The sequence below is a fragment of the Mesocricetus auratus genome, unplaced genomic scaffold, assembly GCF_017639785.1.
Source record: "Mesocricetus auratus isolate SY011 unplaced genomic scaffold, BCM_Maur_2.0 Super-Scaffold_100001, whole genome shotgun sequence".
NCBI classification, from domain to species: Eukaryota; Metazoa; Chordata; class Mammalia; order Rodentia; family Cricetidae; genus Mesocricetus; species Mesocricetus auratus.
Genome location: NW_024429187.1, coordinates 5,780,792 through 5,801,282, shown reverse-complemented (window position 1 = coordinate 5,801,282; position 20,491 = coordinate 5,780,792). Strand labels below are relative to the sequence as shown.

The following is a 20,491-nucleotide window of genomic DNA, read 5'->3' as shown; positions in this document are numbered from 1 at the left end:
AAGGCCCCATGTAAAGATGAAAGAGAAAAGGTGAGAGAAAACCACAGAAATTTCAGCTGGAAAGATCTCACCTCTCTTCTGTAGCCTCCACTCATTTCATCCTAGTCTTGTTTCTGCAGCATTGGGCACTTAACCTGTACTTGGTACCAGTGAATCTGGTGAATAACAGCTAGAGAGATCGTCAGGTTTGGATGATACAGTCTTATGGTGGAATAAAACAATGACCGATGCATGTTTAATATGAGCATATCAAAGAACTGACTGTTGTTATAATTTAAACAGAGCAGCGCACAGAGAAAGATGCCGTGAGACAGGGTTCAAGCAGAGGGTTATTTTTTAAATTAAGAAAAGGGATCATAAAAAGGGGAGGGGAGGAGACCAGCCTCCAGAGATGGGGAACAACAGGAGAAAGGAAAGAGGAAAGAGAGAAAAGAGGGGAAGCAGAGAGAGAGAGAGAGAGAGAGAGAGAGAGAGAGAGAGAGAGAGAGAGAGAGAGAGAGAGAGAGAGAGAGAGAGAGAGGAGAGGAACAGGACCCTTTTAAAAGGGAACACATTGAATATGCATACATGGTGCTCTTAGTGGCTGCAACTGAGGGTGTATCCTGTCAGAACCCCCAAGAGCAGGCCAGTCCGGATGCCTGAACACTAACAACTGTGGTTGAAGAACAGTTTGATGATGGCTTGTGAGGCTGAGGTCCACTCACAGCCTCACCTTCACATTTCCCAAGTTCACTCCATTGAAGCTGTTATCCATACCAATCCATTTCCAGTGACCTCACACACCGGACCCAATTCTGAGCCCTCGTGTTATCTGCAGTGCGAGAAACGGGTGTTGAACCGCGTCTCTGTGGAGAACGTTCATCCAGGATTCTAGACTACTAGTTTCCTTCTTGCTTCACCTTCCCAGTCACCCCCACTAGGTACCCCCTCATTAACTCAATGCTTAAAGTGTATCATTGACACAGAGTCTAGGATGCTTCTCCGTTCTAACTGGGTCTCCCTGTGACCTCATCCAACCACGAGGTTTTCAATATCATGATTATACTAACAAACACTCAGCATGTATGTAGCCTAGGAGTCTGTCTACAACACCAGGCTTTTTTCTTTTTCAATTTGGTATATATTTGCTATACATAGCACTCAGCTCCATGAGGACATTTTCATGAGGTATATAATGCCTCTAATCCTATCCTGTTATACTCTGACCCCCACTATCCTTTCCCCTCCCTTCTCCCACTAGCTGCTTTATGCTGATTAGAAAATTTCATTTCTGCTTTCAAGTCATATGTTCATGAGTTTATGTTTCTGTAAAAAATTTAGGGTCCAAAACAGGAGAAAACGTCATTGTCTTTCTGAGACTGGATGAATTCACTCACTGTGATAATCCTGTCTTAACCCTTTTCCCCCAAAGATGACATCATTTATTTTTGTCTTTATAAGGGATTAAAGCTGTGTGGTGTGGATATTCCACGTTGCTCTCTGCCATCCCGGCCACAGGCACACCTAGGCTGGTTCCATAGCTTGGTGCTGAGCTGGATCCCATAGTAGGTCTAATTTGGTTTCCTTGGGATACTTACATGGATGTCCACAGTGGTGCGCTAGTTTACATGCCCAGCAGCAGGATGGAGGAGTCCCCTGTCTCAGTGTCTTCTCCAGCACTTGTTGTTACTCTCTTTGTAGAGTTGCCAGCGCCCAGCACATGTATACACCCCAGGGTCCCCCAGCACAACCTGAGCTGGTGTCTACATGAAGACAAGGGTCCCATGGTACTCTCCTGTGTGCAAACATTCTCCTTCAGGGCAATTTGTTTTCCTACCTCATAGTATAAAAAGAGTGTTCAGGACAGTCAAAAGAAAAGCTGCGGAAATTATATATATATATATATATATACATATACATATATATATATATATATATATATTCCAATGGATTGTTCAGGTGTCTCAACTGCGTTTTTAAAAATCTAATGAGAGAAATCGATGTTACATATTTGTTTTCGTTCTCATTTCTCCCTCCCTTGAGATCCCAAATGGTCTTATTATTCAAAGAAATGCTAAGAAAAACAGATGCAAAATAACTCAGAGACTAATTGACAAATCATCACCAAGTAACTGCATTGATATTTGCACCACACCACACGAGTCTCATCAGCCACATATCTATGTTAGGGCCCCATAAGTGATTGACTGATGTTTGCATTACACCACATGGGTCTCATTATCAACATATCTTGGATCCCACAAATGAACACAACAGTGGCTTGATTCATTTTAACATTCAGTTATAGGGAAATGGTAGCGGGGAACCAGATAGGGCATGATGTGAAATCTTACAAAATACTCTACAGAACCCACGGGAAACACACCCTTTGCTGATGGGGCTCTAGCTGTTAAATCCTGGAGTTTTACCCTTGGATAGATCTGCTCTCTGAGTTGTTAGACAGAGAATCTTTTGTGTTATTTGTGTTAAAAAGGAAATAAGACTAGCAGTGACTGTGACGTAGAGCTTCCAGTCTGAACGAAACCACAGTTCTGGTGGTAAGGACTAAAGGCAGCACTCAGTTTATAAATTGTAAAACACAATACATGTTCATTGTGGAACACAGTCACTGGTTTTATATAGATAGACATAGATATATTAACCAACCATGTGTTTGGACACAATCTGTAAAGTTAAGCTTAATGTGAAAAGGTAGGAATAAAACAAACAAAAATAATGGCTCTCCTCATTGGCTCCTATGTCTGTGATAAAACTTGGGAAGGAGAGGGTTATGGTCCATCTTAGAGGGAAGCCAGGGAAAGATCTTAGGGCAGGAACTCGGAGGTTGGAATTAAGGAGGGACCACGGAGAAATGCTGCTTACTCCCTTGCTTCTACTGAGTCTGCTTTCTCATATAACCAGGACCACCAGGGGTGGCACCACCCATAGTTGGCTGGGCCCTCATCCATCCCTCATCAATCAAGACTCGTCCCCTAGGAGTTTGATTCCCACGGGATCACAGCCTCCTGCACCTCCAGTTCCCGGGGATGTGGTATCACCTGACGCACACTCATGCCCACACACACCCATGCACAAATGCACACATTAATAATGTTTCAAAAGAAGAAGTGTGTTTTAGGTTGACACTTTGGAGAAGATGCAGAAGAAATCATGAAAGCTTTTGTGTTTTTTATTCTTTAAGTTGTCTTTTATAACCCTTGTTCAAACAATGATGGTGACCATGCATACAATTAAAACAAGAGACAGTAATGACTCGGGGCAAGAGCAGATGACAGTCGTCTACTGTAAAGAGAAACCTTTTCCTTGAGAGAAGCCTTCCTGCCAGCCTGGTTCCAGAGCCGCATCAGTCCCAAATAAACACACAGGAGGCTGTATTAATTATGAAGCTGTTGGCCTTGCTTGTTTCTTACTGGCTAGCTCTGACTTAAGTATTTATCCCCTAATTGCTAATCTAAGTATTTCTCTTACCGGAGAGGTTTCCGGGCTTCCTACCCCATGGCGTTAAATCTTGACTCCCTGTGTTTCTCCTTTCCAGAGTTCTCCTGGACTCCTAGTCCCACCTATCTATATTCCTATTGGCCAGCAGTGCTTTATTGACAAATGCACAGGACTTCCCCCCAACAGTCTACACTTGAGGAGCAGCTTTTGACACAGAAGATGACCAGAGTGTGCTGCATATTGAAAGCTCTAAGAAAAACACTCCTTTTTTTAAAATGTAGCTGACATGCTGAAAGAAACTCAAAAATGTATAATGTAACCTTATTTTATGTGCATTAGTGGGAAGGTGTCAGATCTCCTGGGGCTGGAGTTATAGACAGTTGTGAGCTGCCATGTGGATGCTGGGAATTGAACCTGGGTCCTCTGGAAGAACAGACACTACGCTTAACCACTGAGCCATCTCTCCAGCCCTGGGAGTCAAAGTTAGAATGGTGCAAGATGTTCAGTTAAACCAAAGACTCCCGGAAAAGGGGAAAGGAAGAATGGATAGGAGAAAGAAAGAAATAGACTATACAAGAACACTGCAGGAGTGAACGAGAATGGATCTGAGAGGGACGAGCCATCCAGGGAGGTTCTTCACTGGTAGCAGAAGCTCACCCTGGTGTGAGTTATGAATAATGCAACTTGGACTGGCCGTGAACTAGCAGCATCCTCCTGCCTCAGATTCCCAAGTGCTAGGATTACAGGTTTTAGCCATCTTGCCCTACTTAGATAGTGTGATATCTTCTTGCTGAAAAGGCTACAGACATAAGGGTGCAGTCAGTAACAATCTTAAAAATGTAATATGGTGCAGACACATTGGAGAACGTGGGAAATTTCTTATAAGACTAAGTGTATAGTCTTACCATAATCCAGCAGCTGTGCTCTGAATATTTCCCCAAACGTTAAGATGATGCCTGTCTATATAATACCTGTATGTGTAGTCCCTTTACTGAACCATATCTGCCCCCAAATGGGACAAATTAAGTTATTCATCAAATAATGGCTGGTTGAAAGGTCTGTGTGCTCACAGACTTGAGTGTGCAGCAACAGGAAGATGTAAGCTATCGAGCCGCACAGCGAGGTGAATGAACCCAGCATTGCTGCAGGGTGGCAGAGTTAGTCTGATGAAGTCAGACTATTTCTAAACTGATTCTGCACAGCTGCTGGAGGTGGAGGGAAGCCGGCCCCGCCCTGTCTTAACTTCATTGTCCTTATGCAGTGCTGGGAGCATTTTAGTCTCATCTGTCCAACCCAGTTCACTTTGGCAGTGAAACAGCAGCCACATGGATTAAGTGAAAACTCGACCATTCATCTCTGTGTTTATGATGCTTCTATTTACTTTTATCATTTTTAATTGTCTTATATTCAGTGAACATGGAATGGACTTTCATGACATCTTCGTGCAAACACATGATGTATTTGGAGCACTTTGGGGTTTGTCTCACAAGCTCCTCCTGGGTGGTTCTCTAGCCCAGTGGCCCACAGTTTCTCTCACCTTCACTCGTAGATTTGTGAGTGAGCCACAACTGCCTTCCCGGTAGACCTTTTGGATTCCGTTTTTATGGAACTCCGATGGCAGCTTCAGGATCGGGTTGAGGCTCATGGAAGACTCCCCGCTGCCTACCGTTATACCTAATCACTGGTCATAGTCAGTTAAACCACTAACTGCCCCAGAGACAAGACGCAAGACCAGAGTGGAGCAAAGGACTTCTTTGGACAGTACCCTGTGAGGCCCACGGACCTTTCCGTGACCGGTGTCCCCATGAGCATCTTGTCAGTGTCTCCTCACCTTCCTGGGGACACTTAAGTCATTCAGAATCTCTTTTATGCCCACAATAAAATCTGACCATTTCAACTGTCAATTTCCACAGCTCTGTAGCTATAGACACAGGAGGAAAAGAAATAGACATTAATACCACACGTGCTTCCTCTATCAGCAAAAAGTAAAAATTAAAAATGTAATTTTTATTTAAATCCTTTGATAACATAAAAAATACTTAATTCCTTGCAGACAATTTTGGTGAAACCCATTGCCTTGGAATGAAATTTTGCTTTTTAACAAACATACAACAAACTAGAAAATTGTAAATACCAAGTCCCAATGTTGGAAAGTTGGCATTTATTTCTTAATTGTTATTCTTATAATTAAAGCAAATAATTTTCTACTTGTATGAAGCTGGTTGGAAAGTTTGGACCAAGAATGTGTAGATTAGCCAGGCAGTGGTGGCACAGGCCTTTAATCCCATCACTCAGGAGGCAGAGGCAAGTGGATCTCTGTAAGTTTGGAGCCAGCCTGGTCTACAGAGCGAGTTCCAGAACATCTAAAGGATGTTACATAAAGAAACCATGTCTTCAAAAGAAAAAAAGAGAGAGAGAATGTATAGATTTTGATTGACATTTGATGTATTAACCTTCAGATTCAAAGGCAAAACCTAGTGACCTCATTACAATATTCAAACTGATCTCTTGTTTGTTCTTTCAGTTTCAATTGAGCAATAATATATCGCCAGACAACCATACATACTGATTTTCCTCTTGAAAAACATATTGCTTTCATTTTATAACCCTCACAAACATCCCCAAACTTCTTATCAAATAGGTTGGGAACTTTAAGTCATGCTTCCATTCTTTCTTACTCCCGTCTGTCACCCTAAGACACAGTCGCCATTATCAAATTCATCCCCACCTGGACACCTCCACAACAGTGCCAGTCATGATTCATGATCTGAAGTGTGACCCCATAGCTAGGGTTTCGTAAACACAATGCTTTCTGACACCTCATGGAAATCGTATCAAAAGAAGCCTTTCACAGAAGGCTCCCATTGCCGTGGTAACTCTTCTCCCTCAGGGTGCTAGTCATCTCAGAACACCGGACAAATCCACATCTTCAGGCTTAAACAAACAATCATTTCAAAGCTATTCTTCATCCCCGTCTGGATCTAATTTCCCTTGCGTTTTCACTCCTAGCTTATAAAGCGTGCGTCATTGTGCTGCGCTCATTTTACAAGTCCATTAAGTGGCTCCGCTTCTATTTTTTTATGAGGCTTAAGGATCTTTGTATCAATTCCTTTTGACCTTCACAGGACAGACAGCAAAGGGGCCAAAATGATAAGGGGTGGGGATTGGGCCGCTTCTGAGGGTACAACTATAGAAACGGATTATAGAAATACCTGCCTTTATCGGGATCCAGTCATTCTTTTGGTGCAGTTGGAAATCTGAGATTAGGAAGAGAAGGCAGGAAGCAAGAGAGGCTGCCATAGTTATGAAGAGGTGGCATTCTGGACAAAGTCTCTGCTCTCTTTAAACCATCCGCCACATCAGCTACATTTGCAACCCAGCAGAGTGGCAGGTGACAAGGATCACTCTCTCCAGCTACGGGGCGGCTGGCAGCTACGGAACAGTGTCTGACAGTAACTGTGATAGGACAGACAGACAAGAAATACATCTTGACTGACGGACGGATGGATGAATGGAAGACTAGAAGGTGACGTATGAGCACGTGTGTGCATGAAGCGATGGATAGATGGTAGCTCTATTTGATAGTTTTATTAACGTCGCATGCTCACCGTCTTCCGGTTCAGTGTCACTGCTTGAAAGACTCATTGGTCTTCCAGTCTGTCATTCTTAATGAAACCCTTGAACTCATTCCTCTCCCATAGTCACAACTCCTATTCTGGCCTCAAAGAACTTCACGGCCCACTCCCAACACATGCATAGCTCCTCCCACACAGAGCTTTACCTATGCCCGAACTTTCGACTCTTAGCTGAACTTGGCTCTTCAGCTTCAACATCATTAGACATGACATGTGTGCCCTTGACTCTCTCTCTAGAAGTCAACAAGCTTCAACTCACCCAAGCCTCAGCTCACAATTTAGCTCTAGTGTGACGGCATCTTCCCTGTGGAATCTTCTGTCTTGCTTTCTTTTGGCACTTTGCATGATGTTCCATAAATGTGTATTGATTAAATGTGAAAATCTCAAATGGGAAGAAGAAAAGTTTCATAAGAAGGTGTGTGTGTGTGTGTGTGTGTTCTCTTGTATGTAAGTGGGGAGTATGAGTACATATCTGTGTTCATGCACATGTGTGTGGAGTCTAGATAGAGGTCAATGTCAGATGTCTTCCTCAAGTGCTCTTCAATTATTTTTATTTTAGTTTTTATGCGTATGGGTGTTTTACCTTGCATGCATGTCTGGGCATTAGATCCCCATCTGGGTGCTGGTAATGGAACTCAGGTCCTCTGGAAGAGGGGCTAGTGCTCCTAACCATCTCTCCAGATTGTTCCCCCCAACACACACACACACACACACACACACACACACACACACACACACACACACACACACAGATAGGGTTCATCACTGAGCCCGGAGCTCACTGATTAAGCTGGGCTGGTCGCCTGCAAGCACCAGTGACCCACCTGCCTGTGCTTTCTCAGGGATGGAGCTACAAACACACACCCCCATGCTAGCTTTTCATGTTGGTGCTGGGGATCCGAACTCAGTAAAGTCTTCAGCCTTGCAGAGCAGGTGTTTTTCTCAGCCATCTTTCCAAACCCAAAGAACTTCTAAAGGACTGAAGCTGGTTATCAGGAAACACATCTGGAACTTGATTTTCATGTCTGTGTCTTTCAATGCTCCTTTCTCTTTAAGTCCTGACATTTCGAATCATGCAATGGTTACCCTCCAGTCCAGCAAATGTTTCCTTCCAGTGTAGCTCATTAGTTCCAAAATTATTTTTGTTTTCCTTTGACAAAAGTCTATGAGACTTCACAGTGCCGTATCATTGGTCTCAACTATTGTCAGTGCCATGTAACCTAAGGCTTCAAAGAGCTGTCCTTGCTCTTCTTGGAAGGCCACACCAGGCTCTGTGCCAGGGCATCAAAAATTCTGTCTTTCCCCTGAGGCATAATGGCTGCTGTGGGAAGAAAGACAGACACAGGAAGTCCCACCCAAAGGAAGAAAGTGCACATAGAAGGTGGGGTAGAAACAAGACCCAGGTCCGGAAGAGAGGAACTGTGGCAGGCCCAGAATGTGCGGAAGCAGGGACCTTGCATTTGGAACTTTGATTTGACCTGGAGGTGCACACAGCCTGTCAGTCTGAAGTCTGGGGTAATGCAGGGGTCCTGAGGAAGAGTATGTCTGGATGTGAGCTGGTCCTGAGATGTGCACTAATTTTATGTGAAGACTAAAAGAAAGAGACAGGTGAATGTGTTCCATAGGGTGAAAGGCTGAGACAGCACATACCCGTGATCCCAGTATACAGGAGGCTGAGGCAGGGGGATTGCCACCCATGAGTTTCATGCATGATCCTGCCTCAGAAGAGGGGAGGAATGAGGGGGGTGGACAAGAGAGGAAGGGGAGGTATTTTATTGTTATTGTTTTAGGGGGAGGAGCCTAACGGAAATTAAGACTCTGTGGTGCTGAACTTGAACATGTGGCACTTCCAAAAGCTATAGCCTGGCGGAGAGCTGCCAGTCACCCGCCTCTAACTCTAAGCCTGGCAGAGAGCTGCCAGTCACCCGCCTCTAACTCTAAGCCTGGCAGAGAGCTGCCAGTCACCCGCCTCTAACTCTAAGCCTGAGCAGAAGCATCAGGTAGGCCTTCATAAAGTGTGACTCCAGGTTCGTCCCTTGTGTTTTAGGCTCTGGAAAACACAATGCTATTCCTCTGGGGCAGCAGGGTGAGTCAGGCTCTCCACCGTCTGCCCTTGCTTCTTTATCTCCGTCCTTGCAATAAGAACACAGTGACAGCAGGGCCTGGCTTACGGGTTAGTTTGGATTTGAGTCATAGTCTAGATCAATCACCCCGCCACCATTACCCTATCTCAGCTTTTCCCAGGGCATCAAGAGAGCAAATTCCCAAGTCTTTAAGAATGAAAGCCATGTGCTACTTTCTTTGCTGAGATGGTTGCCTAAGATGGTTCCTGACATTCTATTTTTTTTTTTTTTTCTGAAAGAAACTGGCCAGGAGACAGCGGCTCACCACACACTGCCTGATAGCTGCTCCATTACTTACGTACTTCCTGTCTGCTTGGTCTGTTGCATAAATAAAAAGCCTTTTGAAGAGAGAAACAAAAATCTTACTTATCTTAAAGTTTCCTTTTTGCTTCTCAGAATTTATAATCTCTCACTGTGTTGCCATGGTTTTGGGTCATGGTGATTTTCTTCAGTAAAGAAGAAATTCAGTCATCAACCAAAAATGCAATTCCCGAAGCCTGCTTCTCGACAGGGTGTACACTCATATAGAAAAAAATTCTCAACCATGTGGAATTTAGTCATGTGTGGAAATATTAAAATATAGTAGTAACTATGGCATATTGTTAAAAGTTTTTGCTTTGAGATTTAAAGTTAGCGGATTCTGTCTCGGATCTTCCTTTTAACTGCTCTGCAAAATTCATCCAATTTCTGTTCATGTTCTTTCTGTATAAAATAGGAGCATTAATTGATACTTTCAAGAGTTTGTATGATAAATAAATACACTCATGATCAGTATCCATTATGTCCTTAGCTCCCCTTGAATGCTCAGAAAGTGCCATTGCTATGGAATTGAAAGCATTCCTAGATCCTTTAATGCCATGTTCTAGGAGTGTGTACACTTCAGCCCAACAGCTAATTTGATTCATGAATGGAAAATGAGCTTCACATAACTGAGTTACGATAATCCACACTCAATCATCCCCCAGATCTTCAGTGGGAGTTCTTTTGTGATGGGCACCCATTTTGGTTCTTTTTTTTTTTTTTTTCTGAAAACCCTTGACTACTGTAATGCTAACTAACAGTTGTGGGTGGCAATGATGGCGGTTCCTCTCTGACCTAAGGGAGAGGCACAGTGGGTCCTGAAATTCTTTTTTTTTTTCTTTTTTGCTTTTTCGAGACAGGGTTTCTCTGTAGCTTTGGAGGCTGTCCTGGAACTAGCTCTTGTAGACCAGGCTGGTCTCGAACTCACAGAGATCCTCCTGCCTCTGCCTGCTGAGTGCTGGAATTAAAGGCGTGGGCCACCAGCGTCCGGCTGGGTCCTGCAATTCTGATCAATCAGATTTGCAAAGCAGGTGGACCAGATGGGCACTGGAACCTGGAATCAGACCTGAGAAGGGGTTGATATATTTTCAAGACTTGGAAAGTCCTCCTTAAAGAGGATGTTTCTCCAACAGAATAAACACACCAGAATACAGACCAACTCCAATAGCGGTATCCAAACCAATGATTTATTAAGATTTTAATAGTTTAGTCATCCATTTCTTAAAAAGGTAATGGCTGTCTATCAGGTCAGACATTTATGACAACCGGGGGAGATGAATGCACCCAAAGCTTCATCTCTGACTTAAAAAGGACAATTCCCACTTGATAGGACATAGGAATAATAAATATTTACAAAGTCACTGAGCATATTCTGTAACAGAGAGGAAGTGAACGACACTGTCGTGGCACAGTAGAGGAAGAGATGTCCTGGCAGGGCCAGGCAAAGTTTCAAATGGGATAATATGACTGCTTCTGCCCCTACAGTAGATAGACGTGCTGTCTGCTATATGATGACCTTGACTGCGAGTCTGCGTCCTGTGTGCCCTTTGTTTCCCCTTGACTTGGTGATGCTACACTCTTCATTGCCTACTTACTATGCTGATCACTTATTAGCTTGTCAGAGTTTCAGGGAAGCCAAGTTAAATTAAACTGTCATGAGAGGACACTGGAAGCCACCCCACCCCTCCCCCTGCTGCTGCCACGGTGCTCTAGCTCTATACTTAAAATATCCAACCCCCAAGAAAACAAATGAAGTCAGCTAAGTGAAGATGACGATGAAAAGCAGTGTGGAAGGACTGTCACACTACCTGAGCGTGTGTTAGTGCGCCGTGGGCCACAGAAGTGAAAAGCGCGTCTTCGCTCCACACTGAGAAAATGTGGGACAATAGCCAACACTCAACCTTATGTCTAGACAAGTAAGCTTTCTTAGAGATAGTTCAGGTTGTATTTTCGTCATGGGTGTGACTCTTTTGTAACAGAGGCAGTGTTGAACAAAGCCATTGTTTTGAGTCTCCCCGCTCCCAAGATGGAGCAAAGCAGGGAGCATGTGCATAAGAGCGCTTCTATATATGCTTACATATGGCATCCTCCGGAAAATTTTCAACTGTAGAACAGTGACAGCAGGGGGATGCAGCAGTCTCTGAACCCCAGTGACTGGACAGCCGAGGACAATGAAGGGGAAGGACCTGCTTTCTATGAGAAAGAAATGTGGGGCCAGTGAAACGGCTCCTTGCATCCAAGACTGAAAATCTGGGTTCAATCCCCAGGCCCCACAAGATGGGAAGGAGAGAGCTGCCTCTCAAAAGTTCTTTGGCTTCCCCTCGTGCGTGTGTGCATGTATGCACACATACTTGGGCAAGCCAGCGAGCACATACAAATAGAAATAAATGTAATTAAAAATTGCAAAAAGAAATGTGTAGGTGATCTGAGCTTTAATTTCTTCAAGCTCCACGGGGAGAAAAGTTGTGCTTGCAAATGCCTAGCATGGTGCCTGAGCTCACAGCGCATGCTCAGTAGGTTAGAGTTGGTAACATTAACACTACTGCGTTCTTTCCCCATCAATAATGCTTATGACACTGTTTTACTCAAGGCTGTGCTTGGTGAAATGAGCAAACAATTTAGTGTAATATGAAAACTCTCATCTTTCTCTTTCACATGATTTTTAGTGCTTGCTTTATTATGACACTGTAACTACAAGCCATAAATTGAACTGAAAGCAATTGCGTATTGATCCTGAAACCCAGGTAGGGTTGGTAATAGGTACCATGGCCTTGGGTGTGAGCTGGTAACGAAGTCAAAATATGATGTACTGGGTGCTGAGGAGGAGAGTTAGGAAGAGAGACCCTCTGAGGATACAGTCCCATTTTAAGAAGCTCTACCCTTAGCACACTACATAAATGTACTAAAATGTCCTCAGGTGGTTTCAAGCTTAGGACTTTTGTTGAGGTAACAAACTTGGTTGTAAGATAAGTTGGGAAAAAATGACAAAAAAATATGGTAAAGAGTTCTCACTAATGGACTAATGGACCACATAGGTGCTGTGCAACAAGTTTCCCTTCATTTTGTGTAACAAAAACAATTGTGTTTTTCACAGAACATTTGAAGGTTTTTATGACAGCAGTTAGTAAAATGTGTAAAAGACATCATAAAGTGATGTGATATTATGTGGTCTTAAAATGTTGAATAAACATTTTCACAAAGGTCTTGCAGGTTATAGAATGAATGCAAGAATCCATTTATTCATAGCCAAACCTTTCACTATTGCAAGAGTTAGGGAGGAAAAGCACGGCGTTTGTGCCTACATTAAATTAATGGCTTCCATTGGAGTCTGACCAGGATGGTGGACACAACTCAGGTGCATGGTGACCAGGAGGGAAGCAGGAAGCAGCGATGGTTATAAAGACCTGGGGGCTAACAAGAGGGGGCTCGGCAGGTAAAGTGCTTTCTGCCAAAGCTGAGGACCCAAGTTCAATCCCCAGAACCGACACGATGGAAGGTGAGACGTGACGGCCACAAGCTGTACTCTGAACTTCACATGCGCTGCATAGCATGTGTACACACACACACACACACACACACACACACTGCATAATTGAATACTTGAAAGTATTCAAAATTTGGTATTTTCAACACTTGCACGTAGATTTTTCAGCCCCATCAGTATGTGTTATTTTTCTCTGCTACTCTATAATACATGCTATACCCCCACGCTGCTGAGATTAGAGTCAATTTGTGGCATAGCTGTGACTTCGTGTCTGAGGCCCTGCAGAGATGAGCAATCTCATTTTTAAAGTAGATTGCCCAAACTTGGGCATCTTAACAACATACGGTCCAAACTGCCGATCATGGCCGCTTTATGAACTCACTGCTTAGCAGGCGCCTAAGCCGTAGTATCTGGAGGTTCCATCTATGTTGCTGTTGCATTGAACTCTTGTAATTACCGCGTGAGTTTTCATTTGGCTGGCTCAGTTTATTTCTGTCTAAAAAAGATTTATCATACAGAACACAGAACCGTAAGGGGAAAGCCTGTGAGACTTCAGTGGGAAGCGAAGGTTTCAGTGTAACATTGTGCTTCAGAAAAACAAACAAGCAAACTCCAACTCCGCCCGAGACGGTGGGAACAGAGAAAGCAGGAAAGTTAAACTGATCTTTTTGGTAGCTTTCTCTGGAGGAGGTAGTGCTGGGAACTACATCCAGGGCTTTGCGTGTTCCAGGGAAAACGCTCTACCCCTGAATCACACCCCCAATTCATACGCACACATTTTAAAGATATTTTCAGAGTTACTTATTGCTAGTGTGTGCACACATGTGTGTCAGGGCACACCTGTCACAGCGCGCATATCAAGGTCAGAGGACAACTTTGTGGACTTGGTTCTTTCCTTCCACTTTTATGTATGTGTTCCAGGGCTCTAACACAGGTCAACAGGCTTAAACAGCAGTCACCTTCACCAGCTGTCCGCCTCTCTAGCCCCCAACAGTACGTATTAATAAACTGTAGAATAAGCAACTTTATTGTGATCGTAAAAAAGACCTTACATGCCTCCCCTATGCTGCTAGAGTTCTATCATTATATATCCACATCAGTTCTTTTTTTCTCTTATTTTACATGTGTTGGTGTTTTGCCATGGGTGTTGGGTCCCCTGGAACTGGAGTTACAGACAATTGTGGGCTGCCATGTGGATGCTGAGATTTGAACCTGGGTCTTCTGGAAGAGCAGTCAGGGCTGTTAACTGTTGAGCCATCTCTTCCGCCCCCAGGTCACTTCTTAAGGGAGGGTTTATACAAAAACGCATGGTACTACTGGGAGTTCTCTCAGGCTGGGTTTTCTGCTGTGTCTTTCGATGCTTGGCTGTTATTTCCCTGTTAAGAATGCGCCATCATTATTACCATCACTGATCCTTGTTTTTCATCTACCTAGTAAGCATCTTTTAGTCTACCAAGAAGTTCTCTAGACACTAGAAAACTGATAAACAGAACAAATCCCACACTCTCATGGAATATGCATCCCTAAAGAAAAGGCCAAGCAACATAACAGCAACGGTATTAGTAATAATAACAATAGCTGTGTAAGATCCCAGTTGTTCTGTTCCTCTTAGTATTAGTAGGGGTTGTGATAGTTAATAGCAGCTATGGCTCTGCCACAGTGCCTTGTGGGACAATGGCGTGAAACTGCCCTACCTCCTTTTACGCCAGTCACACGGCCTACTTCACGCTCCTAGATCATACCACCCACACTTTCCTGTCTCAGGGACTTTGCATTCGCTCTTCTTTCTGTCTGGAGTATTATCCCTTCAGATGTCTTCTCTTACACATTTCGAATATCCCTTATCAAAAAGGATTACAGGGACTGGAGAGGTGGCTCCGTGGTTAAGGGCACTGACTGCTCTTGCAGAGGCCTTGGGTTTGGTTGCCAGCCTCAGGTAGCTCACAACTGCCTGCCACCCCAGCTCCAGGAATCTGATACCTTCTTCTGGTCTTCATGCATGTACACACACACATAAACATGAAAAATCAAAATCTTTTAAAAAGAGGATCACCCTTGCCACTTCCTTAAATAGCATCCCTCATGTGGTGATGTTTTGTTGATGATCTAACAAATAAAGCTTGCCTGGAGATCAGAAAAACAAGGCAGCCAAACACTGGGGAGTTCTCACCTCTACCAAGGCTGGGGAAACCCTGTCCTCAGAGTGGCTGCAGACTGAATACGCTGCACTCCTGTCTCCACCCGCCTTATGTTCCTCTAGTGCTGGGATTAAAGGTGTACAATACCATCTCTCAGCTTCCATTGCCAACTAATGTGGCTGCTGGCATTAAATGTGTGTGCCACCACTGGCTGGCCTGTACAGGTGACTAGTGTAACTAGCTTTGCACTCTGATCTTCAAGCAAGCTTTATTTGTTAGATCATAAACAATTCGTCTTTTTTGTATGATACAAAAAGAAGGTTGTAACTAATATAAGAAAAACTATATGCAATAAATACAATAACTATATACAATATGTGTAGGCAATATTCTCTCCAGCATAAGTCCCAGGTCCTCCCCAACTTACTCTGGATATCTTACTAGAGCACTCATCCTCTCTGGCATCCTGCATACTTCATCTGTCATTGGAATCTATAACCTGTTTCTTCCTAGAAGAGAAGGTCCTGAGGTCAGGCATGGTGGTTTGAATTGTGACCTTGACATTTCCAAACAGAGCAGATGCCAGCACAGAGTAGACACTGTGTAAGGTCTGGATCAGTGTCGTGAGGTCATGGAGCATCTAAGACAAAGATGTTGCATGAGATGAGCTGTAATGAACCTAAGCATGAGGAGGTTGTTCAGGTGAATAGAGGCAACCCAACAACCAGAAGGGAATAGCAATATTAACCGGTGAAGCAGGGAATGAAATCTGCAAGGATGGGGGCCAAGATCATGTACAAAAATCATATTCTGTAGTGAAATTTGTAAAAAAAAAATCGTGGGGCTAAATAATACAGAAATGTGGTGTCACCAAAGCATCTTGGGCACAGTTTAAACATTTAACAGAAAATATATTGGAGTACAAAATTATACTTTTATTCTTTATGTTAATCAAATTAAAATAGAAATCTAAAATTATATCATTTTGTCTTTCCCAAAGATAATCTCTAAGAAATAAAAACAAGGTCACATCTCTAAATGATGCATGCCACTGTTTGTATGTGCTTTATCAGCATTTGGGATAGACTAGTTTTTTAAATGCATGTTCCTATTGCTAGAATAATCACTGTGTGCAACTGTGTAAAAAGGAGATTGACATTGTTAGACTGGTCACACTAACTGGAAGCCGACTGACATTGTTTGGATTGGTTACACTACTGGACATAGGTTATTCTGGATCCTTGGCGGTAGGAATTCAGCCAGTATCCCAGGAGTCAGCAGGAACAGCTTACCAACAACAAGCATGGTATCTTGAAGGTAGATGAAAGTTGTTCTTCACTACTGTGGTTGTGTGGTATGTATGCTTGCGTGTGGACATGCACATGCCATGGTGTACTTGTGGAGGACAACCTTCCAAAGTTGTTTCTTCCTTCCACGGTGGGACCCAGGGATCAGACTTAGGTCACGAGGCTTGGGCCGTGAGCTATTTTATCCACTGGGCCATTCTGCCAATCCCAATTATGTTTTTATGAACATAAGAAATTTCTTTGGAGTTAACACATCCAAACTCTTCCTGTATTATATACAAGTTTCTTAATAGGGTGACAAGTCTTTGCTGTAGTAACAGTGGCAACATGGAATAGCAGTGTGTCATTAAGAATGGTCCCAGTGACCACAGCTGAAGGACAAAGTAACATTAAATAAAATTTGTGTATACATATTCAAAACCTCCAAACATTCAAAAACATTTCTTCCTTATAGCTTCAAACCGTATTGCCAGACTCAGACATCGTCAAATGATGCAATTGTGCTCAGAATATTTGATTCTGAAAGGCAGTGAAGTGTCTAATATAGTTCAGAAGTATTTTGAAAAATGATTAAATGTTAAATGGTTTTGGAATTGAGAAACGCCAGTTATATTTTTTAAGTAGCTTATTTGAATAAGTCATTCCTTACAGATACAAACACTTCTTACAGATTGACCTTTAGAGCTAAAATAGGCATTCTAACTAAGGACGGGGCCCTTCAAATCCCTTGGTCAGCTCTGTTTACTAACATGGTTTTGTTTTTGAGACAGGGTCTCACTATGTGACCCTGGTCAGCCCACAACTCACAGAGATCCTCCTGCCTCTGTCTCCCAAGGGCTGAGATTAAAGGCATGCACCACCATACCTGGCTAACATTGTTTATCTTTAAAAGAGAAAAGTGTCTGTCTGTACTTATTATTTCATGCATGCAAAAAAATCCTTAAAAATGGAAGACTAATTCAGGAGAGACTTCCCAGTGGCAGCCTGAGGGCACAGCTGAAAACACCAGCACACTCCCTGTGGGAAGGTTGACAGGGTCAGTGGCCGTGCTACTTTGGGCTCTGAGCACATGTTGGGTGGAATTAAGTCTCACACTCTGTTTTCCCTCTTCACCAGGAGTGAAGTCACCTATGGCTGTGGCCTGTCTGACAGCTTCCACGTGTCACTGTGCAGTGTGACAGCTCACAGGACACACGAGGGGAGAAAGGGACATGCTTCTTTGTTGATCCCAAAAGTGCTGACAGACACAGTGACCATGGCCTTCCACCAGTTAGCTTTGACCCTTCCAGGGATATCTGTGAGTGGCTCATGCAAGGCATTTTTGTAAAAGTAAAGATATTATTGGTATTTTAAACTAGTAGCCATGATTTTTGAGTTAAGTTCAGGGGAGTCTGAGAAACCATCCAGGGTTTTCAGGGAGCCCCTGTGCTGCTGCAATTATTCACCGAATAGTATGAATGTGCTTCTTCTTTTTTATTTTTCAGGGAAAGGATCCAATATTCTCTGTGTACTTTTAGTGTCTGTGACAGCCTCCTTCAGAAACTTTCTCAAGTTTGACAAGCACTCGTGATCTGGAAAGGAGTGCATAGGGACTCTCTGACACGAGTTGTCAACTTTCAGGACAACCGTGTCCGTGTGTTTAAGTGTATTTGCTTTGTTTTCTTTTAAGACAGGGGCCACTTATTTAGCTCAGGGTATCCTGGAAGGCATCCTCAAAGAACTATCCTCCTGCCTCACCCTCCTTGTGCTGGGATTACAGGCATGTGCCATCATACAGACCATCACTTCTCTTTTTTCAAGCCCATATTTCCAGCCAGAGATCACCCAGATTGCCTACGACTTAAAACCCATGCAGAACAACAGAGAGACGGTAGGCATTTCTCTAAGACAGGCTCCATACTGAACAAAACCTGAGACAAGGCAGCCAGCAAACCCCTGAGAACTTCCTGTCTTTGGTCCCCCTCTCCTCCCAGCACATCTGGGGATACAGACATGCATGACAACACCCATCTTTGGGCACTTTCTGATGAGCTGCCATGAATTCCTAATTCTGAGTTTCAGATAGCTACATTTCTATAACCTTGTCAGCTTGTAGCTTGTAATGGTGATGTCTTTTATTTTAACTCAACTTTGTCAATCTCTAGTAATACTGGAACTCCAGAGACTTGTGATGTGGTTTTTGCATCTGAATTAAAGACTTTATTGACATTTTTGTGTGCAAATCTTCACACTGTGTTAGTTGGCTTTAAGCCTGTGACTAGAAGAACAAATCTAAGATGTAAATGTGTGAATGACAAACATGTTAAAACACCACCCAAGTTTGAGGCAGCCATATGAATCAGAAGTGCACGGAAATAATCGTAGGTGAACCAGGCCTATAGCCAAGGAGATGTTGATAGGTATGGTGGGGTATGAGTCTCTGCCTCTGCAGAAGGATATGAACTCCAGCAAGACCTCACTTTTGACACGTTGTTCTTTTTCTTCCACAGCTATCGTTGTGAGATTTCTGACCAAACGATTCATCTGGGAGTATGATCCAACCCTCGGTATGTCTCGTTACATCCTCACCTCCTCCTCCAATATGTTTAGGACCCTCGAAACAGGACGGCGTGTCTGTGGCACCCTTGTTAAGTCCCCTTTGACTGTTTTGAAAGCATAGTGTTTAATTTGTCATGCAGGAAGCCCTCCTAGAGGCTGTGCATCACAGCCTATGTTTTGAGCCCTGCAGGACTTAGTGCAGAAGTGAAGGATTTAAGTCCATCCTCAGAGAAGAAGCAAAGGGCTTCCTCAGGACGCTCACTCTCCCATCCAATATGCAACCTTGTCCTACTGGCAGAAAGGGTGACTCGGGCAGCATTTGGGGGTGCAAAGGGGTATGTCCTCATGAGAGCAAACGTCTGCACACTGACCAGGGGGAGTGTGAGCAAGAAGCCTTATCCCATCCCTTTAGGTCCCAATGACTACACCAAAGTGGTGTTTGTGGATAAGGAAGGAAGAAACAGTGTTTATGCATAAATGTGGGTAAAGACTATTCCTAGGTACTTTTGTTAGTGTGTGTGTGTGTGTGTGTGTGTGTGTGTGTGTGTGTGTGTGTATGGTGTGGTGTCCATGTGTCATAGTGCAGGTGTAGAGGACAGAGGACAACTGGAAGGCATCAATTCTCTCCTTCACCATACGGACTTCAGGGATCAAACTCAGGTTCTTAGGGTTGGCAGAAACCGCCTTTACCCACTGAGCCATCTGGCCAGCCCCACTGTTTTGGATTTAGTGTTTATTGGTGCAGACGCTGTGGAGTTTCGCATATGCAATTCCCTGCAGGTGTATCATGCACGAGACGGCGTGTGCAACTCACAGGGGAGTCTGCCGCTTGCGCTTTCCTTGTTTGAGTCCTTCATTCCCAAGCATTCTGAGCTGCCCTCTCTGTGCTTGCCCTGTAGCTCAGGTGCTAGAGAGACAGCAGTCGGCAGATGCTGATCTGCGGGAGGGGGTGTGCTCGCTTATGCTCATTGGGGCCAAAGGTTGGGTGTCCTCTATTTTTCTCCATATTATTTTTTTGAGACAGGATCTCTCACTGTATGTGAAGCTTACCATTTCTGCTAGTCTGGCTGGCCAGCCCCCAAACTCTCCTGACTCTCCCCTGCACCCCCCATGCTGGGATTGCAGAACTGTACCACTGTGTCTGGACATTTCTATGGGTTCTAGGGATGCAATCCCAGGTCCACACTTCACCGAGCCAGCTGCCCACCTCGAGTCTCTGCATTTTTGACCTAGCAGTCTAGAAGAGTGAGAGAATAAATAACCACAGTCAGATGCAGTGTGGAAGCAAACAAAGAAGGGATGGATGGTCCTGTCAATTTATTTCTTTAGTGTCCAACTGTAGAATCTACCTGGAACTTACTGTAGTGACGAGTAGGCATGAGGACCCAACAGCTGTCTTCCAATCATTGATCAGATTTCCTGTCATTAGTTGCACAGCTCCGAACTCCTCATGTGACTTCCAAGGCCATCTTCAGAAAGCAAGCCGTGTGTAGTAGGGTGTAGCCAAAACCTCCAATGCCGTCCTCTC

The 20,491-nt window shown here is 43.8% G+C and overlaps 1 protein-coding gene across 2 annotated transcripts in view; it reads left to right on the top strand.

Moving 5' to 3' along the window:
- The window catches only part of Rerg (RAS like estrogen regulated growth inhibitor), a 103,257-nt gene that overhangs the window by 70,567 nt on the left and 12,199 nt on the right, over nt 1-20,491 (top strand). For both annotated transcript variants that reach the window (XM_005072897.4, XM_021228864.2), the window contains exon 3: nt 18,915-18,971. In XM_005072897.4, coding sequence (XP_005072954.1) covers nt 18,915-18,971 — 57 coding nt within the window. The remainder of the gene's footprint in view (nt 1-18,914; nt 18,972-20,491) is intronic.